Source organism: Spermophilus citellus, assembly GCF_964194105.1.
Source record: "Spermophilus citellus genome assembly, chromosome: 6".
NCBI classification, from domain to species: Eukaryota; Metazoa; Chordata; class Mammalia; order Rodentia; family Sciuridae; genus Spermophilus; species Spermophilus citellus.
This window is the reverse complement of record NC_138187.1, coordinates 129,711,846-129,739,362: the sequence shown is the minus strand read 5'-3', so window position 1 is coordinate 129,739,362 and position 27,517 is coordinate 129,711,846. Positions and strand designations below refer to the sequence as shown.

The 27,517-nt window shown below is 39.8% G+C and overlaps 1 protein-coding gene across 5 annotated transcripts in view; it reads left to right on the top strand.

Annotated features, from left to right (window-relative positions):
- The window catches only part of SRGAP2 (SLIT-ROBO Rho GTPase activating protein 2), a 249,968-nt gene that overhangs the window by 122,622 nt on the left and 99,829 nt on the right, over positions 1–27,517 (top strand). For all 5 annotated transcript variants that reach the window (XM_081299355.1, XM_081299354.1, XM_081299356.1 and 2 more), the window contains one exon: positions 7,878–8,040. In XM_081299355.1, coding sequence (XP_081155481.1) covers positions 7,878–8,040 — 163 coding nt within the window. The remainder of the gene's footprint in view (positions 1–7,877; positions 8,041–27,517) is intronic.

The window sequence follows — 27,517 nt, the reverse complement described above, 5'->3', positions numbered from 1 at the left end:
GTTTCTGGTGACATCTTAATTAACTAGAGAAGAAAAAAACTGAAGATATAATTGTAGAGTTGTTCGCAAGTTTTTCTATGGAATATGTGGACCTAACTGTCAATGTAATATAGATGGTTATAGACTCTTTTTAAACCAAGAAACATGTTTGACTTTAATGTTCCTTGGCCATCGATCATACTTTTGTGATGCTTTCCCTCTTGCTGTGGTGTTTTAGTTTCATTGAATGAATTGGGGTTCTAAGGTGTGAATTTAATTCCTAAGTGACTGTCTAGGCCTTTCGTTCTACAGATCACACAGGAATTGAATGCTTAGACCTTGTCCTCCAGCATTTAGTTTGTGTCTAGAGTATACAAGGAGAGTCTAATAGCCACTTTGTTTATTCTTCCCTGCAGTTCTGAGAATACTATGCCAAGACATGGGTGTAAATGAAGGAAGGTCCATGCAGAGGCCTGGTGAGCAGGCAGGTCTTCTATGTCAGCCAGGTCAGGGTTTCACAATGGATTCATTGACACCAGTGGATGTGGTTACAGGTGATGGACAGTCCAGGAATTAGAAATCCATATCTCTGATCCTAAAGGTTTACAAATGGGAGAAATAGATGAGAAATAAGAATGGTTATCTTTTTATCCCTAGTACACAGAACAGTGTTTGGTACACAGTAGGTACTCAATTAGTATCTGTTGAATAAATGAACGAAATGAGATCAGGGACTTAAAGGAGTCTAGACAATAAGATGTCAAAAATCTAGGCAAGAAATTTGGATTGCAGAGATTCAAATCTTGAGACTACAGTCTCATGGAATCTAAGGTCTTAAGAAGTATGAAGAAACTCCAGTTGCCTCCTCTCCCCTGTGATAGGGTGCCATGGGGTGGTCAAAGAGAAGGAAAAATCTCTTGTGTCATAAATTGAGTCAACTCCAGTGAGAGTCAATAGTGCCTCCCATTTGAGGGCCATTCCTAGTTCTCTGACCTAACCTGGAAGAACCTTGGTCCCATAATCATTCAGGAAATTGTTATTAAGCACTTAACAGATATTGGACACGGTGCTAGTCCAGTTCTCTACTTCAAAGTAGAATCCTAAGCTCCCAGCTCTTGGGCATGACATTCCCCAAAGGGCGTGGCTAAGCTCTGTGGAACTAATCCAGAGCCACAAAAATCCTGTTTCCATACAGCAATTCCCCCAAACTTGATTATAGGGAACAATTTAGACTATTTTGAGTAAGGTGGGTATGCCACCGTTTGAATCCTTTCTAATCATCTGTTTAGGTTACTGAAGGCAGTTTGTGGTACTAACTTGAAAACTTGAAAGCTCATTTCTCCATACGTAAAATACATTATTTTTGCTTTTGGCACTTTTTCTGTCTCTGAACTCTCCCAACTCTGGTCTCATTGCTGGCAAAGTTGAAGCCAGAGCTGTGATAAGCCCAGAGGAGTGTGCCCGCCCCCTGTCTACCCTCTTCTCTTTGAAAGACGCCTCCAGGCTGCCACTGTACTACTGGGTCAAAAAACCAGCAGTCGCCCTTACAGGCAGATTCTTTTTCAAGTCAGTTTCTACCTTGGGGATTTTTCCCCCTCCTTCTTTTAACACCTTCCCCAGCAAATCCAATCCATCCTCTGGCTTATCTGGGTCAGCAAGGGTCTGATTTTATGCATGGCACTGTCAGACCATAAATCCGCTGCAGCTTTGCCTCTCTATCCAGCCCGTCTGCTTCTGTCAGCATCAGCAAAATGCATAATAGAGAAAATAAGCCAGAAAGGCTAATAACACTCATCTGAATAAAATAATCTCTTTGGCTGCCTCAGTTCATTTCATTTTAATCAAGGTGCCAGGAGGGAATTTAGGTTAAAATAATCCAGCCTCCTCGTCACTAGCTTTCTATCCAACCATCACTAAATGATCTCTTTTATCAGGCATGCGCCTTATTTTTTTAATCCTCCTCCTCATTGGATGCTTAATAACTTATATTGAATGATGTGTTGAAATCATCTGGGTTTTGTCTATCATCACAGATATGTCTATTTTTCAAAGTGAGAAATTCTATTATTCTTAGATGCATTGATATTTGGCAGCTCTCTACAGACTGGCAGATTTGATAGGAATTCTGAGACAGTGGTGGGGGTCTGGAAGCTGCTGAGGCATCTAGGGTTCTGGCAATCTGGGCTCCCTTTTGGATGTCTTCCTGTCAACCTCAGCACATAGTACCCACTGTGGAATGCAGGACGGATCGTTCCACCTGGTCCCTTAGGGAAAGGATGGTGGAAGATTGAATTCTGCTCTCCCCTTGGTATCTCCCTCACGTCTTCCCAGACACTTACAGCTGCTTTGTTAATTGCCTGTTGCTGCCATCTTATCCTAACCATTATTTGCCGAGGGCTGTGCATTTTCAGCAGGCTGCACTCTTGGCCCTGGCCCAGGGCTGGGTGAGGAGTGTATTGGAAATTGATGAAAACTGAATCCTAGTTTGTTTGGAAATAAAAATAATAATATTTCCTCACAATTTGTGTCGAGCTTTCATGTTGCTCTAGTCCTTTTGCAACCATCATCTCAGTCGATCCACACAACCCCCCTGAGAGTGCACAAGTCAGAGACCATTAGCCCCAGAAGGAACCCACTGCACCACAGCAAATGTAGAAGCTCAACCCTTCCATTAATGCCAGGCTTGTGCCACGCATGCCATCTGCAGAGCCGTGAATGTAGCAATTAGGAATTAAATGTCATCTTAGGTTAGGAGAGCTTCCAGGATTTTATAGTCATGCATTGAAGATCTTTAGGAGCTAGATGTACACCAATGGACACATGTCCACGTTTTAGGTGAAACCAAACAGAAGGGATATGGAAAGGAGAAAGTCTGAATACAGTAGGCCAAGTTTATGGAGTTGGCTCTTCATTCTGGATATTTTAGTGAAATCCCTTTGAGCATTGTTGCTAAGTTTGTTGAACATTCATAAGTAGTCTAAATTGAGAGAGAAAAGCTGGGCTAATGTCTTTGAAACTAATGATTCAGCTGTGCAGGTTTATCTGTTCCAGTGCATTTGTAGTGATAATCCCTTCTGCAGATGCACAGCCGCCTTGCGACTTTCTGGATCCCCTTTCTTGTGACTGGAGTCATCCCCTCTCCAGTATAGTATGATGTTTTCTTGATCTTCCCCCTGAAAATTTTTTTTAAGTAAGAAAAATACTTCTGGATATTTTGTCTGCTTTTTAAGGATTAGTGTTTGAGGAGGTTTGCAGCTGTTCAGCACATTCCTAAGGGATGCAGACCCTTGTCTTTAAATGCCCAAGTATTACACAACCTGGGGCTCTGGGGGCGGGGAAAGCAAAGACACTATGCAAACAAATGATAGACGGAAAAGATATAAAGACAAATTTCAATCTCCCAACCAAATGAAGTTCCCTTGGCTCCAGTGGCCCCAAATAAAATAAGGCTGCAAAGCCGCTAGAGCAGGAAACCACTCTCACAGAGCCTTAATATGCTCCCTATGAAATCACGTCTCGTTGACTTGCTTATTTTCCAGCCCGAAGTGTGTTTCGAAGTGTGTTTCATCTTTGTTCGTGTTGGCTGGGAAAATTGCTTGTGTATTTGCATTCCCCTCTCCCCACATTATCTTCACCTCTCCTACCCTACTGCCGCCCCAAAATAAATAAGTGAATTAATTAAAACACCTCAGTGGAAAGGAGGAGTGTGTCTGAGAAAGCATACAGACTCAGAGAACCTGAAATATTGAAAAGTAAAAGGAAGCTTGGGAACCCCTAGAGGAAACAAGCAAGTTCTAGTGTGTGTGTGTGTGTGTGTGTGTGTGTGTGTGTGTGTGTGTTTAAATCATAGACTGCTTTTGTAAAACAAAATTCTTGCATAGAATTTAAATATATGAAATAGATCAAAACAGTGGATTTTTTTTTTTTTTTTTTTTTTGCAGTATCAGGGATTAAATCCAGGCCTCGTGCATGTAGGCAAGCGCTTTACTGGATCTAGTTTTAAAGCACACATTTATAAAAACCACTTATTACAGAGTCAATCACTGTGAACAATGAAGCTGTGCTTATGAACTAAAAATATTGAAATCAGAGTTGTGAATAAGTATTACAGTTTTTGTATCGGTTTCAGCATCCAAGTTATTTCTGGTTTTGGTTTGAGTTGTTCACTACCAAGAAAATTCTTACTTACACAGAGTTATTATAATCTTGAGATAGTTTTAAATTGATTCAGGTGCTTGAAAAAAACAATCTTTGTTTTAAAATTGAATCACTGTCAGGCATGATGGCGAACATCTGTAATCCCAGTGGTTTGGGAGGCTAAGGCAGGAGGATCATGAGTTCAAGATCAGCCTGAGCAATTTAGTGAGGTTCTAAGCAACTCAGTGAGACCCTGTCTCTAAATAAAATAGAAAAAAGGCTGGGGATGTGGCTCAATTGTGGTACAAAAGAAAAAAAAATTAATCTCTAACATTACCCACCAGCTCTTCCCATCCCCCTTCATAACTATTAATTAGATAAGCCCCAACATGTATCATTAGCATTGTGTTAATTGATAATGAAATGATATGATATTGAGAAGATTGATTCTCACCAGCCAGCCATGATCTCCCATGAACCCAATTGTCAGCTTTCTGTGACACATAGTTGAACTTGGATGATTGTTGAGTTATGTGCTCACCTGTACAGCCTTTTCTAGGGAGGCACACACAGGCTTAAATGAAAAAGAAATAACCTGTGCAGAGCTACATCCATTCGAACTAATAGCACATTGTTTAGAAGTTCCATTGCATGCAGTGATTCTTTGTTCTGAGGCTTTCATACATAGAAGCTGTCCTAGTGACCTAGGAGACATTTCAGTGTTGTCTAAGTCGGGGAACCTGGGTCCAAGGGCCTTGTTCATTTTAACGGGATTGCTCATTTATATGAATGTTTTACAGTTTTAGTTGAAATGTGATTTTCAGTTCATTCCAGAGTTTCTCAGAACACAATTTAAAAGCCCCTACTCAGTGAAACCAATCAATCATAATAGCTGTTGCACTGTATGTGATAGCAAGGCCCTGAGTTCCACCTCCCAGCATCACCAAAAAAAAGTTCTCAGTACACTTCATAGCCTTAAGTGACAATGCATTTTATTTTAAAAGGTTCCCCCTTCAATGTATCACCAGGCTTACAAGGCCAAGCTCTCCCACTGAGCTATAGCCCAGCCCCCACCTATCATGCTTGCTCATCCTTTCTTTTGAGGGTGCTTGGGGATATAAACATACATATTAGAGGCCTGGGGCTGTATATCTTGCATTCTTTTTTTCATGATTGACTTTGATTTCCTTGGATGGGTTTCTGCCTCTTGTGATCTGTGGTGCCCTGTTTGTGAGCTAGCTGGCTCTTTGTTTATTTAACTCACCAGTATTCTGTCTTACTAGAGGTTTTTCTCTGTTTTCCACACTGCACTGGGACATTGGTGCCTTTATAACCACTGACACTCCTAATACTGTACCTTGTTTATTTAAGATACAAATATTTATGTATTTGTGGAATTAAATTGAAGCATCATGTTTGCATGCATAAAGCACAGTATGGATTCCCAACCCACATTTTCCTATAAGAAGCAGTTTGAAATTTAAGGTCTTGTGAGATCTGCCCTAATTTTAAAAAGCAAGTGTAATGGCCTGGTACATTCTTTGCTTCCTGAAGATGTGGGTATCTTGCCAAGAGAAACCACTTGATAAAAATGTAAAGTAGATTTTGGTGTTTTTTGTTTTGTTTTGGTTTTGTTTTAGAATAGTTAACTAAAACTGATTTGGAATCAATTTGAGATGTTCTTTGCAATGGAAACATTGAAAACGTGTTTAAATCTCTCACTATTTGATTTTTGGATTGTTTTCTGTTGACCTTTTTTTATCCAGACGCTAAACAATTTTAGGAGTGAATTAATGACTTGTATGTCTCCCTCTGGCTAGTGTATTTTAAAATTCCCATATAAGTCTTTTAAAAATTCCCTAGAAAGGTAATTGACATAATGTCACAGTGATTGGCACATAAGTGTTAAGTTATTTTGTCTGTGGAAGTGTGATGCCTGGGGTAGGGAAAAGGACAAGTTTAGAACAGATTTTAGATGAGACTCTAAAGTTCTTTGGTTTGAAGCAACTTTTTAGATTGATTAGACAGATATTTGACTTGCTGGTCTTGTGTATGTGTATGCTGGTCTTATTATTTTGTTTTGTTTTGGGTACCAGGAATTGAACCCAGGGGCATTTTACCATTGCTCTACATCCTCATCTCTTTTTATTTATTTATTCATTTATTTTGAGAAAGGGTCTCACTAAATTTCTTAGGGCCTCACTGAGTTGCTGAGGCTAGCTTTGAACTTGTGATCTTTCTGCCTGGGTCTCCTGACTTGCTGAGATGATAGGCATGTGCCACCAAGCCTGCCTGGGTCTCCTGAGTTGCTGAGATGATAGGCATGTGCCACCAAGCCTGGCTGGTCTGGTATGTTGTAAAGCCTAAGTAGATATGATCTAATTATGTGTTAGTAGTTATTACTATGGAACTGGACATTCCAAGTTGAACTTTCAGCTTTACAAGTCACAGTTGCCCACCTGTGTCTAGCCTTGATGGACCAAGCCACTCTCAACTCCCTTCCTTTGTATTCGAAGACTGACTAGAGGAGCAAGAGGGGATTGAGTACCCTGGGTAGGATTCTTTTGAGTGGTTAAGAGCAGGCTTTGCAATTATAGGTGTGCTTTTTGAACTCCTCTACTGCCACTTTTTAGCTGTGTGCCCTGGAGGAAAGTTGTTTAATCAGATTTTTTTGTTTGTTTGGTTGGGTTTTTGTTTTCATTTTGGTCCACTTTTCCACCAGTGTGGTTAATAACACCCATCTCATCAGATAGTTGTGGTGTTTAAATTAAACAACGTGTGTAAAGGACTAGCCGTGTGCCAAATACTCATTATCCCTTGATAAACAGTATCACAAATTTTTCCTACTTTCTGTTTCTCTCCTTAAAGAAATCCAACTCCCAGATGCAGAAATTAGTACTGTTGCTTAAATTAGTACTGTGAGCTAAGTAACAGTTATTCTTTTGGATCACATTGTTTTCATTTGAAGTGAACAACTAGGTTTAGCACTTTACCCCTCTGGATCTGTGAATATTTTGGAATACTTATGTTCAGATGAGGTTTGTGTTTTTGGTTATATGGGAAATGAGGTCATGGTTCACTCAATGAAATCAAATCTATTTGGATGTGTACCATGGAACTGAAGAGTGTTCCATGACTTTTTTATGGCAGTTGTCTCCAAAGTTGTTGTCATTGTATCCTACAACTTGTGAGGATTTAATTTGTAGTGCTCTAATGATTTTGTACCATCTAAGCCAGGTAATCTAAAGGCTAAGGTTATGGACTTCAGTGTCTGCAGAGAACTGTGGTTCTAGTCCCTAGCTATCTATTACTAACCATGCAATGGCTTGGGGGCAAGTGACAACCCCTCTGAGCTTTGGTTTTCTAATCAGTCAAATAGTGAAAATGGTAGCTCTGTTCTTAGGATGAAACAGTGGAGCTTAAATGAGTTAATACATTTAAAGTTCTAACAAATTCGTAGAACATGAGTGTTCAACAAATAATTCTGCTTCTTTCTCTTTCTCTTTCTTCTCTACTTTCCCTACCCTTTTCCCTCCCTCACTTCATGTTATTCTTATATTCTCTCTCTCTCTCTCTCTCTCTCTCTCTCTCTCTCTGTCTATGGATTTTTAGAAAAAGAAAAAAGTAGGGATGCAACCTTCAGGAAAGACATCTTTCGGGTTTTGCTTTGATTTGTGGCATAGACTGTAATTGTATATGTTGGCCCTGGAATCTTACCAATATTTATTTATTAATTTACTTTTATTGCTGTTTCTCTGCAGGAAGGACCAGAATGTTCTTTCTCCAGTCAACTGTTGGAATCTCCTCTTAAACCAAGTGAAGCGGGAGAGCAGGGACCATACCACCCTGAGTGACATCTACCTGAATAATATAATTCCTCGATTTGTCCAAGTCAGCGAGGACTCAGGAAGACTCTTTAAGAAAGTACGTAGATATAGTGACGTTCTTGGCAGGAGCAGTGACACAATCTTGTAAATAAGAGGAAGGATATCTTATTAGACTTTCCACTGACCATTCTTTGCTTCATATTCAGGGAGGAAAAAATTGTTGAATAAGCATTCTTTTCTTCCTTTCAGAACTAAAGTCCTGGGAAAGTTAACCATTATAAAGTACAATCCCAGAACTGGCACCATCTTTCATAATCTGCATGTTATTAATACTGTGTGTGTTTTGGTGGTTTCCTCAAGTGATTTGTGACATGGTTGGGATTTAGGGGACCTCGGTGTTGTTTCATGTTTTCCTCTGCTAGCTTATTTACCAAATTCATGTGTGTTTGTGTTTTGGTTTTCATTTTCTCATCTTGGCCTAAGGTACGTATGAATTTGGTTGTTTTTATCCTGATGTATCTTTGTTTGGGGTCTCTCCATGCTTTCTGAGGCTCAGTTTTTATCACGTTTCCTTGAGTGTAGGTTGAGAAATTTGACTAAGAAAACATTAAAAATAATTGTAATAATCTTAAAGAATTCCTGCTAAATTCACCTTTCCTATCAGCGGTGGAACCCACCTCTTAGAAACCCAGGAACTCAAGAAGAGTTTCTCAGTGGAGTCCTTTATTCATGAGGTTTGGTTACAAGTGGCAAAGGCCCCGACCATTATACACAGCATGCCATGCCTGAAACTCAATCTCTAACATCCCTAAAGACTTTCTAGAAGGTAAACAAAATTCCCACAAGTCACAGATAGAAAGAGCTATTTAGATTTCACTGGTTTCTGTTTGACAAAATCCAGTGTTAAGATTTGAGGTTGGCTGGGCATGACGGCACATGCCTGTTATCCCAGTGACTCCAGAGGCTAAGGAAGGAAGATCACAAACTGGAGTTTAGCCTGAATAACTTGGTGAGACCTTGTCTCAAAATTGAAAATATTAAAAAAGAAAAGAAAAAACTGGGCAGTTAGCTTACTGGTAGAGCACTCCTGGGTTCTTTCCAGTATCACCAAAACCAAAACTAAAAACCATACAGTGTTAATTAAAAAGAGGAAAAAAAAGATTTGAGGCTGAGAGAGAGAAGGCTGTGATAATCAGGATTGTCATTGAGATGGCTATACCTGTTGGAACACTTTTTCAACCCTTAATGTTAGGAAGTTTTCCAGATTTCACTGGAATTAATACCCAATGTCTTCTGTATTGACCAGCCTCAAAAAGAACTGAGAATGACTACATCCATGAGGGGCTTTCCCTGTGTTGTAGAGACAGGATGCTGAGAGTACAATCATCTGAAAAGAAAAGAAGGAAGAGAAAGATTCTTCCTCTCAGAGCTCACTTGCTATATTTACTGGCCTAGCTGTGTTTTGGCCAGAGCCACACTTCATTTAGGGATAAGGATCCTTTTCAGCATCTCCATGGTTTCCAGCATCTGCTCTAGCTTGCTTTTTATTTATTTGAATTATTCTGCAACCTTTGGTGGGTTGTTCAAGTGTGACTATAATGAAAACCTAGGTAAAATCTTGAGAGAAATAGGTTTCCACAACCACTTAGACCACCATGAGAAGAAAAGGGGATTGACTGGTAGCCTCCATTCTTTCTGTTCCTTTGAGAAAAAATTTCTGTGAGAGTTGTTTACCTAGCTTGATTTCACCTAGTCTTTCACTGCCTTCTCTTCCAGCCTTAGAAGTGTAGAGAAGAACCAAGGTGAGAGAGTTGTCTAGACTCTCCAGATATCAATGATGTCTAAAGTGAAGGCAGCCATATGGCAAAGCCATTAGTGTTCCTGGATCCTTAAGAGCACATCCACATTTACTTCACCAGAGGCCCAAATGTATGGCACATATATGAGCCATGGGATGTATCACCCTCAGAAGGAAAATCCACCCAAGAACCATATTCCTAGCCATGGTCTCAAGATTGATCTCTACAAGCGTGCATTTTTATGCTGGGGCTGTAATGAAGAATTTCTGATTTCTCCTAGGACTGTTCATATATTACATTTCACTGAAGAGAAGTGCACGATCATAGGTTTACAGCTCAGTGCATTTTCACAAAGTGAGCACACCTGTGTAACCAGCTCTAGATGAAGAAACAGAACAATTCAGTGCCCCAGGAGTCCCCCACCCCTTATGCTCTATTCATCCCCACTTCCAAACCCCTAAGGATAACTACTGTCCTGACTTTTAACATCAAAGATTAGTTTTGCTTGGTTTCACACTTTATATAAGTAGAATCATACTATCAATATTCTCTGGGTCTGGTTTCTCTCATTCTCCATTTTGTGTACAGATCATAGGACTTCCTCTTAATAACTTTGTTTCGATTAAATTATAGTTGATTAGAGATACTCATAGGATTGTTGCATGACCAATGTTTACTGTCCCACAGGGTGATCAATTTTTTTTCTCCCTTGGGACTGCAAGTATACAGAATCCTCTCAGAAGCTAGCTGATAGATCAGAAGAGAAGATTCCTTCTGTTTGGGCTGGGTGAGAGCCTCTTTGCTTTCTAGAAATTGGCAAAGAAACATTCTCCATACCCTAGTTTTTCAATCCCTTTTGTTTAGAATATGTTGCATTGGTTAAGGCATAGTAATCACATAAGAGACCTAAAGAATGTGCCCAACCACCATATTCAGTTGGAGAAGCTTTTGGAGGCTTGCTTTGTGCTATCAGAGCAGAGATCTTTTCCAAGTGACCCTTTCTGTTGGACCTGGCTCTGCCATTAATGCTTGAGCAATTATGTCCTTGTATGCCTCAGTTCCCTAAACTTAAAAAAAAAAAAAGAGTATGAGCTATACAGTCTCCTTGGTGCCTTCTAAATCCAATATTCTACAGTTCTGTGACAACAAGGGTATCCTACACTGGGGCTTCCTTCTGGTTGTTGGATAACCATTGTTAAATTTTGATAGATAAATTGCAGCCCCAGAGATAGAACAAACAAAAGAGAGGTGTGGGTGGGTTGAGGGCTAGCTTAAGCAACTTAAGACCAAATTTCTTGAAGAATCAAGCATTGTTTCAGATGCTGTTATCTGTAATGACCAGCAACTAAGAGACGCCAGACTGGAATCCAAGAGTATACACTAGATATAGCTTTTGTTTTACTAGTAAATTTGGTTCTAGCAGCAAAAAGAAAATCTATTTCTCTGGAGACACAGGTTTCAGAAAAGATGACTTTATTTCTCTCTTGAAAGTGCACATCTGTGTTTTATATTAATTGTCATCTAAAATTCAGTGGCCAAAGTTATGATAATATAAGCTAGAAGTTTTTGAACCCCTATGTGCCAGATATTGTGTTAAACATTCTTATGCATTATTTTTTAATCCTTACAATAATTCTAAAAGTTAGTTACTATTATTATCTTTATTTTATTAAGGAGGAAACTGAGGCTTAAAGAGATTAAGCAAAAATGGGGTGAGGCTAGAATTCAAATCCAGAACATTGGCTCTAAAACCCATGAACATGGTCTATTAGGATGATCTAGGTGTGGTATGCAGGAAAAGGGCAGCCCAGGCATTCTTACTTTTTTTCATTGCATGTGGATATTTTACTTCCTTGTAGAATTAATCTAACATTTTGCACATGAACCTTCAAAAGGCGTGGAGGTGGCCAGGGCCACACTTCATGTAGGCATGAGGGTACTTTTCAGCATCTCCATGGTTTCCAACATCTGCTCTCGTTTGCTGGTCAACTTTAAATTGTTTCTTCCACCTGGTGTTGGGGAAGCAGCTGTGACTTGGAGTGGAATATGGCTGCATGCTTTTCTCCCCAGGGGCAGAGTCTCTAGTAAGAGGGGAAACAAAGTCTCATTAAATTTGAGAACTAGCCAAAAAATCTGGCTCACAGCTAATTCAGCCAATTGGGGATCTCAGGGTGGCTGCACAATTGGCCCCTGTATGCTACTGTACTCCCTTAGGGGATGCTCCCTGCTGGCCCTCTGGTTTGTGGTTATGTCTTTTGGGACATATTTTGCATTTTACATGAAACTGTGTTGGAGATTCCTTTAGCTAAATATAACATCTGGAGAAAGTAACCTCCTGTTCAGAGCTTAGAAACAGACTCACTTTGTCCAGGACTCCAGAGAAAATTGAGCCCATTTGGTGCTCTGGACATCTCCTCTCATGTAATGAAAGCTCAGTCTGTCTGACCCCTGTTGGAAGCAAGGTTTGGGCAAATATTATTGCTGCCACCTCCATTTGTTTAATGTGGTGGCTTCAAAAACGGCGACCAAACACTGCCAAGTCTGATCCCCATGCCCATGTGGTCTCTGTGAGAAGCATGTTCTAAAGAATCCCACCAAGAACAGAAATAATTTTTCCCACTTGATCAGTTTAAACTGAAATGAACTTGGGGCTGTTGTTTCCCACAGGGGAGAGGGCAATCTGGGCTCTCTTTTCCTCCTTTCCCTTAGTTGGAATACAGTAAAAGTATTTCTGACTTTTGCTTTTTCAACTTACTGTTTCTGGCCCTTGACAGCTGCTCACACTTAAGCTCAGAACCCAGTCAATTCAGACAGTTCTAAGACTCTCAGTTGCATCCTTGTTTTTACGTTACTCCAGTTCACTGTACTCCTGTTTTACCTTTCATACTCTTAAGTTTCTCTGGCAGAAACTCAGGTTAATTTGAGAAAGCTAGATCAGGTTCCTTTCAGACTAATAGTTCTCAACTTTGCCTGTGCGTGAAAGTTACTTGCAGCATTTTTTTAAAAAAAAATGTGATTGTGAATAGACAAAGATTTCTTAGAATATAAAAAGCATGAACTATAAAATTTTAAAAAGAGTTATATTGGACTTCATCCAATTATGGAAAGACATTGTTAAGAAAATGACAAACAAGCCACAGAGTGAGAGGAAATATTTGAACTATTTCTGTCAGTCTATTTTGTGCTGCTATAACAGAATAGTCGAGGCTGAGTAATTTATAAAGAATGAAGGTTTCAGCTAGGCATGGTGGTGTATGTTTGTAATCCCAGTTACTGGGGAGTCTGAGACACAAGAATTGCAAATTCAAGGCCAGCTTGGGCAACCTAGTGAGACCTGGTGCCCAAATAAAAAAATTTTTAAAGGAGTTGAGGATGTAGGTCAGTGATAGAGTGATTGCCTAGTATGTATGAGGCTCTTCCAGGTTTCTGTTTGCAACTAAAAGGCTCAGGGGTCACTCCAGTTAAATTGGGCTAACTGGGCTGCACGAAATAACCACACAAGAGACCCAAATACCTTTTTCTTTGGGGTCGATGTGACAGCTCCTCTGACCTTAAGAGTCCGCAGGAAGAGAGAGCGAGAGCACGCACTGACCCTCTTTTATTGAGGAGAAGCTATTCAGATGACGCAAGGGGTCAGGTTTCAGGGGCTGAGTCTATCTTCATGATGTCCACTGTCAGCAGGTTGACTGACACCTGGGTAGGCCACACCCAAGGGCACAGTAAGAGAAGGGGACACACACAAGGTACTTCCATGGAAGATTCTATCCTAAACAGGGCAAGGGGTTATATTACAAAGGACAGGTGAGCACAGCTTCACCCATGGGGCTGTAGCCAGACACACCCATGCACAAGACACGGACCCTTGGGGAAAGCTCTAACACATTTCTTCTACTGAGCACCAACGGGAAGTATGACTCAGTCAAGTGCAAGGTTGGTCTCCCACAAGGCTCTATATTAAATCCCCACTACCCAAAACAACAATAATGTAAAGCAAGAACATACAAAACAGTGAGACTTATATATATATATATATATATATATATATATATTTTTTTTTTTTTTTTTTTTTTTAACAGTTCTGGGACTGGGAAGTCCAAGGTCAAGGAACTTATATCTAGCAACTAACTTATATCTTATATCTAACTTATATCTTATATCCTGCTGCATCATAATGAGGCAGAAAACATGATATGGGCAATAGAAAAAGAGGATTGGGGGGCAGGGCAGGGAGAGAAAGCATAAGCCAAACTCGCTTTTATCAGAAACCCACTCCTGAAATAAGGAACCCACTCCCACAATAATAGTATTAATCCATTCACCCAGTCACTCTCACAGGCACCACCTCTCAATACTGTTTCATTGAGGATTAAGTTTCCAAGTCATGAACTTGGGGGGACACTTTCAGACAATAGCAATATATATCTAACAAAGACTTGTGTCAGAATGACAAATAAAGAACTCTTAGAACTCGGGAATAAGAAAACATGCTACCCAAATTTTTAAAAATGGGAAAACATTTTTGGGTAAAACACTTCATTAGTAAAAAATACATAAATGGCCAATCATTACATGAAAATATGGTTAATATCATTAATTATTGGGGAAATGCAAATTAAAACAAGGAGATGAACTCCAAATTCACTAAAATGGTTAATATCAAAGTGATTGACACTAGCAGGTCTTAGAGAGAATGGATGAAATTCACATGTTGCTGATAAGAATGTGAAATGGTATAACCAGTTTAGAAAATAGTTTAGTAGTTTCTCTATTTCTATTTATTTATTTATTTATTTATTTGGTACCAGGTATTGAACCCAGGGGCCCTTTACCACTGAGCCACATCCCCATCCCTTTTTTATATTTTATTTAGAGACAGGGCCTTGGTATTTGAACTTACAATTCTCTTGCCTCAGCCTCACGAGGTTATACGTGTGATTATATGTGTGAGCCACCACACCCAGATTCTGGTATATTCTTATGGAATTAAATATGTACTTACCATCTGAACCAGCAATTTTTTTTTGCAGGGGATGGGTAACTGGGGTGAACTCAAGGGCACTCGCAATCCTCCTGCCTCAGCCTACCAAGCCACTGGGATTACAGGCATGTGCCACCACGCCCTGCAACTTCTGGTATTTTTAGGTATTTACAGAAAAGAAATAAAAACATTTGTCTACACAAAGACTTGTACCTAGATATTTACAACAGTGCTTGTGGTGGGCTGAATAATACCACCCCTTCCCCAAAGTTGTCCATGTCCTAATTTTTGGAACCTGTGAATGTTATCTAATCCATATAAGACTTTGAAGATAGAATTAATTTAAGGATAGCTGGGTGACTCCAGAAGGAGTCAAGCAGGAGGATCGAAAGTTCAAGACCAGCCTCAATAGTTTAGCAAGGCCCTAAGCAACTCAGTGAGACCCGGTATCAAAATAAAAAAAAAATTAAAAGGGGGGGGGCTGGGGATGTGGCTCAGTAGAAAAGCACCCCTGGGTTAAATCTCCAGTACTGGGAAAAAAAAAAAGAATAATTTGAGGATTTTGTGATGGGGAGGTTAAGCTTGAATAGGTGGGCCCTGAATGCAATCTAAAGTGCCTTTATGAGTGGGAAATTACAGATAAAAGAGAGGAAGGCCATGTGATGGGAGCATAGTCATAAGAAGATGCTATACCACTGGCTTTGAAGATAGAAGAAGGGGTCATGAGTCAGATCTCATTGTTAAAAAAAAAAAAAAGCATAAAAACAGACTCTTTCTATGAGTCCCCCAAGAAAAAGCAGTCCTGCTGACACCTTGGTTTCAGCCCAATGAAATTAATTTTGGAGTTCTGACCTCCAGAACTCTTGAGTGTTATTTTAAGCCACCAAGTTTTCAGTAATTTGTTTCAGCTGCCATAGGAAGCTGATACTTCATTCACAATAGCCCAAACTGGAAACAACCCAAACGTCCATCAACAGATGAATGAAAAAACCTATTATGGTACTTCCACGTATACTACTCAGTAATAAAAAGAAACAGAATGCTGATAGATACAATGTAAACGAATCCAAAAAACATTATGCTAATAAAAAGGAGCCAAGCACAATGAGTACACTCTATATGTTTCCATTTATATGAAATTTTAGAACAAGTAAATCTTATGTTTAGTGATAGAAAACAGATCAGTGATTGCCTTGGGCCCGGGGTGTGGATGAAGGGTGGACTGCAGAGGGATACAAGGGAACTTCTGGGTTAATGAAAATGTTCTGTAATCTGGAGAATGGTGGTGCATTTGTCAAAACTTATCATACTGTACATTGAAAATATGTACATTTTATTGTGTGTAAATTATGTCTCAATAATGTTGATGTAAAAGTTAAACAAAATGCCTATGTCAAGGTTGAATCCAAGTGCAGTTGAATCCAAGTCTTTGCAGTAGGGCGGGGGTATGGTTGCCTACAGTCAGGGTTGAGAACCGCTGATGCCTTCCTTCTTGGGGAAAGTGAAGGGCAGAGAGGACCTCTGAAGCCTTAAGATCCTGTCTGTGTGGATGTGAGCCATGCCTGCCCCAGCAGCTGACATTACTGAAGCAGGGAGGCCAATTTTTCCAGGCAGCCCGTTGTGGTTTCCTTCTTTGATCCTGGAGGGTGATGAAAGGTGATTTGGCTTCCTTTACACTGTAGGAAGTGGGGAATGCATGAGAAGTGCTGAGAAGGAAGGTAATAGGCTCCATTAAGACTTTTCTCCAGGACCCTTAGATGTTAAACATGTTCTTTTGCCATTGATACATCAGTCACAAGGGAATTGGCATGACCCGTCAGATTTCCTTTGGCACCAAGGAAATGGGGCTGGCAGAAAATAGGATAAAGGGGATTTAAAATTAAAAGCAGTGCGTGTTGGGCTGGGGTGTGGCTCAGTAGTACGTTGCTTGCCTAGCATGTGTGAGGCACTGGGTTCAATTCTCAGCACCTCATGTAAATAAATAAATAAAATAAGGGTCAATCAACAACTAAAATATATATATATTTTAGTTTATATATAATATATATATACATATACGTACATTTTTTTTAAGCAGTGTGTGTTACCTGTCTATCTCCTTTGGACTGGGATAGGATTTCCTAGGGAATCTTTGAGTCCAGCTGCTTGGTCTATGTGTGGAAAGATGAGGATACTGTAGGAGGCATGCTCTCTGGTGTTATTGTCATAGATAAGAAGGGAAGAATTGACCCATATGCTGGAATATGTGTCTCTGCTGGGTACAGTGAGCCTTCCTTATCCATAGGTTCCACATTGCCCAACTGTGAATCAAAAATACTCGGGGAGAAAAAAGTGTGTCTGTATTGTTAACGGTTCCATAAACAACATAGTATAATGATGGTTGACATATATATTGAGTACTATACATAATCTAGAGATGATTTATAGTACAGAGGAGGATGTGCATAGATTATATACAAATACTAACACCTTTTTATATAAAGGACTTAAACATCTTTGGATTTTGGTATCTTTGAGGGGTCCTATAAGCAATTCCCCACAGACCGTGTAGAACAGCTGTACTATGAATTGAATGAATGGAGAAAGAATGATTTTCCAGCAGTTGTGCCCCTGCAACCTGCCCTCTTGAGAAAGGGTTTAACTTGGAGATGTCTGGGAGAGGAATAGATGAGTGATTTAACCCTCCTTCTCTTCCCCATCTGTCCTACTGTCTCCCCCCCCCCCAAATCAGTACCTGTCTTTGACTGAATTTCCTCTGTGATATAACACAGTCACTAACAGCATTGTATGGTGCTTTGCAGACAGCTGTTCCAGTTGCCCAGTTTATCTTGTTGGTAGCAAAAAATCTGTTCTGATTAATTGAGCTTTATTCTCTCATATCTGATGAAGAGCTGGTCTTGGAGAAAAGAATAGGATGTGAAGCTGAGCTTATTTGAGTAGGGGATGGAAGGCTGCCAGCTACTTCAAAGGTATCTCTGCTGATAAAGGGTATCAGGTTTGCTGCCAAAGCCAACACTGAGGAGAGCTTTGCAGCTAGTGCTGTTCATGGTGTTTTAGCTTTGGTTTCTGTGACACTAGGTCAGCAGCATCTGTATGCTCTCTCTGGAGGCTTCTCTCTGGGTGGTCCAGGCTGTTTTTGGACTTAGGAAGAAGCAGCTCAAAAAAAGAGTGTGCATCAAAGATGTCTGCAGCCTTTTGCTAAGGTTAGTTTATGTGTTTGCCTTTTTGGTTGTTTCAGTTGTTAGATATCTAGCTGCTTTTCCTAAAAGAGCTCAAGGTGCTGGGTTTAGAATATTCAAAAGCATAGTGGTAATTCCATTTTTTTAAGCCAAAAGATAATTTTAAGAGAATCCAAAGAATTAAAAGGAGCATAAGAAAGAGCTGCAGTGGACAGAAGACAGTGTCTGTATGCAGCCTTGTATGTGAACACTATCCTAAATTAAAAATCATGCAGTCAGTAAATATGTTAGTAAGTACCATAAACACAGCATTTTGCTAAGTGCTAAAAAGAGTTTGAAAAATCCAATTGAGAAGTGAGATTTGTCCTCAGGAAGTACGGGCTTTCCGATCCACTTAGGTGTTCCAGAACTTTCTGTAGGGTGATGATATTAATACTAACAGTAACAACCTTTCATAAAATGCCTACTATAGATACCACCCCATGGAATATGATCTAAATGGATATTTGCTCTAATCCTTTTATCTATTTTGCAAGGTTGTTTTCCTTAACTTTAAGGAAGTATTAAATACTTAGAGGAAGTGCACATACTGTGAAGTGTATAGCTCAGTGAGTTTCGATACATTGAAAACAACCATGTAATAGCACCCAGAAAAAGAATGTTATCAGTCTCCTTTATTTGCTTGTTCCAGTCATTATCCCCCAAAAGTAGCCACTATGCCAACCTCTAAGACATCACAAGCATTTGCCAATTTTTTAAAAAATTGTTTGAAAATGAACTATTATACTATTCTTTCAGCAATCTTAATATGTTGTTCTTTTGTCTGCTAGCCTGTCATTTCATTTTTCTGTATTTTTTCACACCTATAAATATTTATACATATTGGACATTTAAAATGATATGGAGACTATAAATATGCCAATCTTCCTCTGAAGGGTATTACATTTTTTTCTAGTAGGCAGTTAAATTAATGATTGATCAACTTGAACTTGGTTTTCTCCCTTGCTGCAGTGGGTATATTTTGGTTTTACCCTTGTTCCTGGGACATGGTCTATATACTTTAAGCATGGCCTTTCTGGGGGTTTCCATGGAAAGATCAAAATGTTTATCAAGCACCTCCAACTTGGCAGGCTTTCAACATCAAATTCCATCTTCTCTATAGAGAGTAGCACCTAAAATGGCTAGCTGTCCTGGTTTTCCTGTAGCAGAGGGGTTCCTAGGACATGAAGCTTTTTTCTTATTTATTCTACTCTAGATGGCGTTTGGGTAGTTTCTAGTTGAAGGCAATTGTGAATAGTGCTTCTATGAACTTATATTGGAAGATTATTTTTCTTTCAGACTGAAAAAACTCACATTGGCCAAACAACCTTTTGTATTTGCAGGAGGGAAGACATTGAAATTTGAACTCTTATGATCTTTCCACTACATCATCCTGTCACCCTAGCTTTCAAGATTTATAGGCAGAATCTTTAGAAAATAAGTGTTGCATTGCCAGGCACAGTAATACCTGCCTGTAATCCCAGTAATTTAGGAGACTGAGGCAGAAGGATCATAAATTTGAGGCAGGCCTCAGCAACTTAGCTGGGCTAAACAACCTAACAAGACCCTATCACAAAATAAAAAATAAAAAGGACTGGGAATGTAGCTCCTGGGGTTCAATCCCCACTTCCCTCCACCAAAGAAAGAAAAGAATTGTTGCCCAATCAGATTGCTGACCCTGATCATAATCCAGACTTTAAGGGTAGTAGATTCAAAACCTGATTTTCTGGCTCAATCTCTCACTTCCCCTCTCATTCCTTTCCTTCTCTCCTTTTCTTCTCCTTCTCCCTTTTCTTTTTTTTCTCCTTCCTTCTCTCCATTCTTATGAATAATTTGTTATTTTATAGTATATGTGCCTTGTAGTAATTAGAAAATGCAGAGAGAAGAATATGATTAAAAGTTATATTGAATACACTATTTTGTAATCTGTTTTAGTAAGAGCTCCACTTTCATGTTTCAGTAAATTTTCATTTCATTTAATACTTAGGCCTGTAAACATTTCCCTAACTGTCCTAAAAATGCCCTTAACAACTGGTTTCTCCAATCCAGTATCTAATGCATATTAGTTTTTTTAGAACTTTATTTTATTTGTTTATTTTTTTATGTGGTGCTGAGGATCAAACCCTGTGCCTCACACATGTTAGGCAAGCACTCCCACCACTGAATCCCAGCTCCAGCCCCAACCCTAATACATATTAGTTTTATGTCCCTTAAGTTTCCTTTAATCTAGTACTGTTCTCTTTCAGTGACACTGATTTAATGAGGAGACCAGGCCAGTTGTCCTGTAAGGTGTCCCAACTTCTAGATTTGTCTGGTTACTTACTTGAATTGTTACAGCCTGTGTCCTATATCTCCTGTAAATTGGAAGCTGGTTCTAAAGACACAAATGGATAATGATGATGATGATGATGATGATACAAATGGATAATGATGATGATGATGATGATGATGATGATGATAATAATAATAATAATATAACCTTTTGAGATGAGTGCTGGTTTTATCATCCCCATTTGTAGACAAGAACATGGGCAGAGGGGCTAAGCAATTTACTCAAGGTCTTGCAGTGGTAGATGGGAGAATGGGGATTCAAGCCTAACCATTCAGCTTCTCCTGAGTTATCACATAACTACACTATGCTGCCTTGCAGGTAGAAAGGTGACAGTCATATTGGTAAGCTGAAAAACCAGTGCTTGTGCAAGGATTAATGACCAATATGCAGTCATTCATATTGGGGCTTCTGCCAAGCCGGTTATTTCCATTTTGCTATTTCTGATTCTGCTTCTTGCCCAACTTGTCCAGAGAGAGGCGGCACCTTTGATTTCAGTCTCCCTTCTTGCAGGACTGGCTTCTTTTGATTTTCCTATTTATCTTTGTCAAGAGTTATCCTTTGAATTTCTCCCTACCTGTCTGAACAAGATTTTCATTTAAAACAAGAACAAAACTTAACTTTTCCTTCTTTTGAGATAGCATCTTCAGTTTTTACATTTTCATCTTCTTCTTCCCTTATGATTTTGGACTTTTTCCAATCTCAATTTTTCAACCAGATTCTACTTTTTTTTTTTTTTAAGTCCAGACCTTGACATTTTTCTCTTTCTTCTTTTCCCCTATACTCCCCAAATCATTTGGGTCTATAGGCAGCTTTTCCCAACATTTGCTCAAAATGAAACTTGTAGTTATTGCTTAATTTTAATTGTCTATGCTAATTCTGGTTTTGAGAGATCATGGGAACATAAGAGCTTCCTTTTCCATGACGTTTAGGGCTCGTGGAATTATCCCCCTGACCTAACCGTTATTATTAAGGCCCAGGAACAGGAAAAAGTAGTAACAGTTTCTGTTTTTATTTTTCCTTTTCATTTTGAAGCTTAGAATTTTTTTTAGTTATAAAAATGTAATACATGATTTTTCAAGACATTGTGGGGGAGACAAAAACAATAAAAGAAAGTAATGATTATTTGGAATAATGGTAAATATTTTTGGTGTATTTCCTCTAATCTTTTTTCTATGCAGTTTTCTTTAGAAAATGAGCATTATATTGTATTCATATTGCTTTGTGTAATATTTTTCATGTAACACTTTTTTTTAATTGTTGATGAATTTTTATTTTATTCATTTGTTTTTATGTAGTGCTGAGAATCAAATCCAGTGCTCACCCATGCTAGGCAAGGGCTCTGCCACTGAGCCACACCACCAGCCCTCATGTAACATTTTGAATAAGCATTTTCCCCATGTCATTGCATCGCCTTTTTTATAACAGTACACAGTCTATCTTTGGGCTAGCCCATAGCTTATTTATACGTTCCTTATAGTTCTTTGGCTCTGCTGTCCTGACTCCATTGGATCATGTGTTATACACTCAGAAGTAATCCAAAGTTGTCTTCATACCTTTCTTGGGAGTCACTTGTTTAAGTTTCATTGTCTTTTTCTTTCTTCCTTTTTATCATATTCATTTTGAGTTTAGCTGGGAATCCAGATCTCAGAGCAATGCCCGATCCTGGGCCCTGGCTGGCTCAGTGTGGTTCTTACACCATGCAGGGTGTCAGTTTCCTCATCTTTACACCGAAGAAAATTACTCATATCCTCACTCTTCCTTCCTAGAGTGTCATAGGAATCAGTAAAACCAGGGAAGAAATTACTTTGCAGAACTGTGTTATGGCCAGATGGTATCTGGTTACGTTCCCGTAGAATAGTGGACGTCTTGTACCTTCTCCCAGCTGGGGTGGTCTTTGCGTTTCTCAGCGAATCTTTTTTAGCAGTGTGTTATCATATAGGGTAGAAAGGAAATAAAATAGACGAACTGGGAGATCCAGTCTCTAGCTTTAATCATTTCTTCTCCAAAGCCAAGATAATCCAAGACTTCTGCCCACATAAGCATCACATCTTTTCCTGCCTTGCCTCTTCCCATGACCTTGTTTTCCTTTTGATGTTCATTTTGAGGGTGGAGAGTAGGAAAAAAAAATCATTCTCTTTTTGTTACTCAGAGTCAGTGGCCTTTTTGGGCCTTTGGGTTCTCAGGCAAGGAAAATTGCATAGCCTACCTGACCTTTCTTCAGGGACTTTTTATTTTTTCATTTTATTTTTTTGGTACCAGGGATTGAACCCAGGGGTGCTTAACCACTGAGTCACATCTCCAGCCCTTTTTTTATATTTATTTAGAGACAGGGTCTCACTAAGTTGCTTAGGACCTTACAAAATTGCTGATTCTGGCTCTGAATTCTTAGTCTTCCTGCCTCAGCTTCCTGAGCTTCTGGGATTAAGGGCATGTACCCTCAGGGACTCTTTAAAAAAAAAAAAAAAGCAGTGATTTAAATCCAGGATTGCAAGTAAGCACCAGTTCACTCAGTTCAGTTTAATGGTATTATTTGATTGTCTATGATTGCTCAGTATTCACACTGGCACTCTAATAGGGCTGCAGAGCAAGTTTGAAACATAGTTCAACATCTTAGATTTCTTATATGTCAGTTGGGTAGATGTACCATAGTCTCTTGAAGTGGGTTACAACTTAAGACAGCAATTTAATAAGTGGTACAGATAATTAGTTGTCCATAGGAGTTGGGGAAAAGCACACATTCATGAGAGGTGAGTCACACATGCCTCACAGAGGGGAACGAATCAGGTTGATGTTCTTTTAATTGCCTACTGCCAGGATTCTCAGTTATCCATCCATTTCTTATCTTGTGGAAATATCTTTTGATTGTTTCCATATTATCTGATACTAGCTTCCTTTCCTGCTTCTGTGTTCCCATTAGAGATGCCACCCATGGACCAATCTGACAACACAGAGGCTTCATACAGGAAGAACGTGAAGCCTAAGCAAAGGACTTTGATGTCAGCTCAGGGATTCTGAATGCAGTCAAGGAGAGCCAGTGGCCATTTTAGGCAGGACAATGAAAATTTGAAACCATGGTTTTCTGTCACATCAGTTTAGGATGGAAGAGACTATTGGGAGTTTGCTACAATAATTAAGGGGGACAATGGAAGCTAGTTCTTAGATATGACACTGAGAGAATGAGATTTACTAAAAGACAGAGGAAGATGTTATAGATGGCACTGAGGGACCCAACATGAAGTGGGAGGAGGGAAATGCCAGAAAAGAACCAGAATTCGCTAAGTCATTCAGCAGATATTCACAGTGTACCTCCCATGTTCTAGGCCCTTGCAAATAACAGCAAATAACAAAAAGTCCTTGCATGGACCTTTTAGTCTAGTAGGAGAAATAGATAATATTCAGATTAGTAAATACAAAATATATCAGATGGTGATAAACTAAAACCAATAAAGAAGATGGAGGGATCTTAGGAATGTTGCTATTTTATTTAGGGTATTCTGAGAAGGTCTCACTGCTAAATTGGCATTTGGACTGATTCTTGAAGGAAATAGGGAATTTTGCTGTTTAACTCTTTGGAAAAGGTGTTTTAGATAAAGAAAAAGACTGCTCGAGCCTGGCGGGGTGACTCACACCTGTAATCCCAGTAGCTGGGGAGGCTGAGGCAGGAAGATCATGAGTTCAAAGAGGGCCTCAGTGATTTAGTGAGGCCCTAAGCAACTCAGCAAGACCTGACTCTAAATAAAATATTAAAAAGGACTAGTGGTGGGCTCAGTGGTTGAGTGCCCCTGGATTCAATCCCCAGTGCCCATACCAAAAAAGACTACATGGTTACACAGTTAAGGCTACAAGATGGGAAATGTGCTGATCTGATTTTGAGATACAATAAGGAAGGCTTGTGTAGAATGGCCAGGAGGGAGAGTGGTAGGAACTGGGGACTGGGAACAGCCTATATCTGGAAGGGCCTTGGAGGCCATTGGAGGTTTTGGAACTGAGGAATGGCACAGACTCCCATTTAACTAGGATTATTCTGGAAAAATAAATAAATAGGATTATTCTGGCTTCTATGTTAAAAGGACGATGAAAGAAACAAGATAGAAGCCAGAAGGGAAGGCCATTAAAGAAGCCTCTGAATAATTCAGACAGGAGGTGACAGAGGATTGAAACTGTAGCTGGGGAGATGTTGAGAACCAGTGAAATTGTGGGATGTATGCTGAAGAAGGAGCCAGTAGAATTTGCTGCTGAAATGTGGTTTATGAGAAAAAGAGCAAAGATGATCCCAAGCATTTTGGCCTGAGCAGTTGAAAGTTGGAATTGCCATTTATGGAGGACAGTATCTGGGAGAGCTGCTTATTATAATCTAGTGCTTCAATTGGCAAAGAATCTGAGAGCCAAGAAGTGGCTTGCCTTGGATCGCTCGGTTAGGCAGTAGTCAAGATGGGAACAAACTTACTAGGTCTTTTAAATTTATTCAGTGCTCTCTCTAGAATGTTATGTGGAATGATCTGAGTTCAGTAGATGATGGTAAAGGGAAGGGTTATCAGTGATAATCAAAGCTGAAAGGGAAATTTGAAAATTAGTCACATAAAACTGGCTGCTGAAACTGAAGGTGAGTATTCATGGGAAAGGGTAGTTGAGGCCTTGACAGGGACTTTGAAAAGCCAGCAAAGAGAGAATAGATTAAAATGGACAAAAGACAAATGAGAATCATATGGCTCTTAGAACTTCAGTGGGAAGACAAGTCAGTGATGAGGACTACAAAGGGATCAGGAAGAATGGGACCTAAACAGATGTCATTAGATTGGGTTCTGGAGTCTGGGGAAACTGTGGGGACTGAGCTCAGCATAACCTCCTCTACAATTTTAAGCACTTGTGGCCTTTTCAGGTAGAAAGAAGGAATAGAATAGTAAAAGCAGGAGATAGGGAATTAAGAAAAAACTCTCTTCCACTTGCATCACCTTCTTGTGAGCCTTAAAGAAGAATTTGATCATCCCAGACATCCATGTGCCCATTTGGAAACTGAAAAGGAAGCGTACTTCTGCCTGTCTTACTTCCTGGAGATGGATTGTGCAGGGATTACTGGCAGAGGATATGAAACTGCCTTGGAAAAAAGATGTTCCATAATGGCCGGGTGCAGGGGTGCACGCCTGTAATCCCAGTGGCTCAGGATGCTGAGGCAGGAGAATTGCGAGTTCAAAGCCAGCCTCAGCAAAAAGTGAGGTGCTAAGCAACTCAGACCTTGTCTCTAAATAAAATACAAATAGGGCTGGAGATGTAGCTTAGTGATCGAGTGCCCCTGAGTTCAATTCCTGGTACCAAAAACAAACAAATAAATAAATAAAGATGTTCCATAAATTAAGATATCCTTTCCCAGTTAACTTTAATTTTTTAGTTTAAAATGTTTTGATTGTCATTAAAGAAAACTTTACATTAGCTATCCATTAAATACAGGACATCTTGACTGATAAAATTGATATTCTTCTTTGAAACAATATTTCAGTATCATTTTGATTAACTCTTGCTTCATAAGTATGTCCATCTGACTCATATCAGGTCCTGCCTGGGCTTTTTAATTTAATTTTGTAGTCATTGATACCCAGCCACAAAGTATGGTCCCTGCCCCCAAGGCCATACAGGTCTTTCAAGCATTCATAGTTCAGCATTAGTCCTTCTGATGAAGCACAGGGTGAGGTGTTCCCTGCTGAGTGCTGAGCAGTCTGTTTCAGAGCTGCAGGCTGAAGCCCCAGTGGAGTTTAATTCTGTCCTTCCAGTCCCCTTCACATTAGAGTATGGGAAGAGTGGGAATGGAAATTAATTGTACCTGCTGGCATTATTAAAGTTATCAGTGCATATCCCCACTTGGGCCGGGAAGATTAAAAAGGGTGTTGTAATCAGAGCAGATGATTTTTGACACACTGTGGACTTCCTCCCCAGGTTAGATGTAAGGATGTGATCTGAGCACGTTGCCTCTGGCCTGGTAACCACATAGCTCGGGGCTATGCAGTCTCTGCCTCATCCTCCCACCAGTCTGGAGGAAAGCCAGACTCCTGCTCTCTTTGGATAGGAGATGTCTTAGTGGAAAATCAGGCCTTCTTATTTAAGACGAGTATATTATGGCTCACATTCCAAACAAGGTATAGTCAGGTGTCTTGGTTAGGCCTTGGAGTCACACCTTGTTCGAGTTCAGCCTGAATGAAATAGGTAATTGAAGTGCTGCTCCCTGGTGATTTAGTTCACTTTAGCAAGCGTTTATTAAATGCCTTCCCGAAGCATCATAACAGGCCAGGCTGTTCTTCCTGCATGGATGCTGTGGTATTTGGTGGGAAGAGGAAAGCGGCCCTTGTAGTTCATGAATCATAAAAGATCCTGGTCTGGGAGTAAGGGTCTTATCCCAGCTGTCACACTGACCCACAGTGGAATCCAACTTTGTAACCTATTCAGGACTTGGTTTTCTAATCTGTAAAATAAGAGTTTGAACTAATCTTTCTTCCTGAAATTCTATTATTAAGTGAGGGAATTCCTATGATGAAAATGCTTGCCAAACCATTAGACACTATACAGATGTAAGGCACTGTGATAGTTCTAAGTGTAACCAACATGTTTCTCAACACATAATTCATTGAGTTCTGATTCTGGGTGGTATATAGCTGTGTGCTTGATAATGTGAGGATGGCATGACAGGACCTCTGATGTAAGAGCCTGGAATCTAATGGGAGAAACAGACATGCAAATAAGCAATGGTGACAGAGTGTAATAATAGCTTCTTCAGTGGAAGGAACTGAAGTAAGGTTTACCTTCTGGAGTTCTTTGTGTTTGCTAAGAATGGTGTGTGGGGGAGAGAAGTGTAGGGATTCCCAGGAGATGAAACAGCTTATGCAGAGAACAAAAAGGTATAGCCAGGCACACAGTGGCACAATCCCAGTGGCTCAGGAGACAGAAGCAGGAGGATCATAGGTTCAAAGGCAGCCTCAACAATTTAGTGAGACTATATATAACAACCTTGTGAGACCGTCTCAAATTAAAAAAAAAAAAAAGACTGGAGATTGGTTCAGTGGTTAAGCATCCCTGGGTTCAATCCCTGGTACCAAAAAGAAAACAAAGGGATATAAACAAGTAAAGAGTATTCGGGTACTACATTTTGTATGGGTGAGGATGACTGAGCCAGGTCCCTTGTAAAGGAAGGCAAGCAGTGAGGCTGAGGAGATAGGCAGAGGCCTTGTATGCCACATTGAAGCTGTACCTTCTAAAGCTCC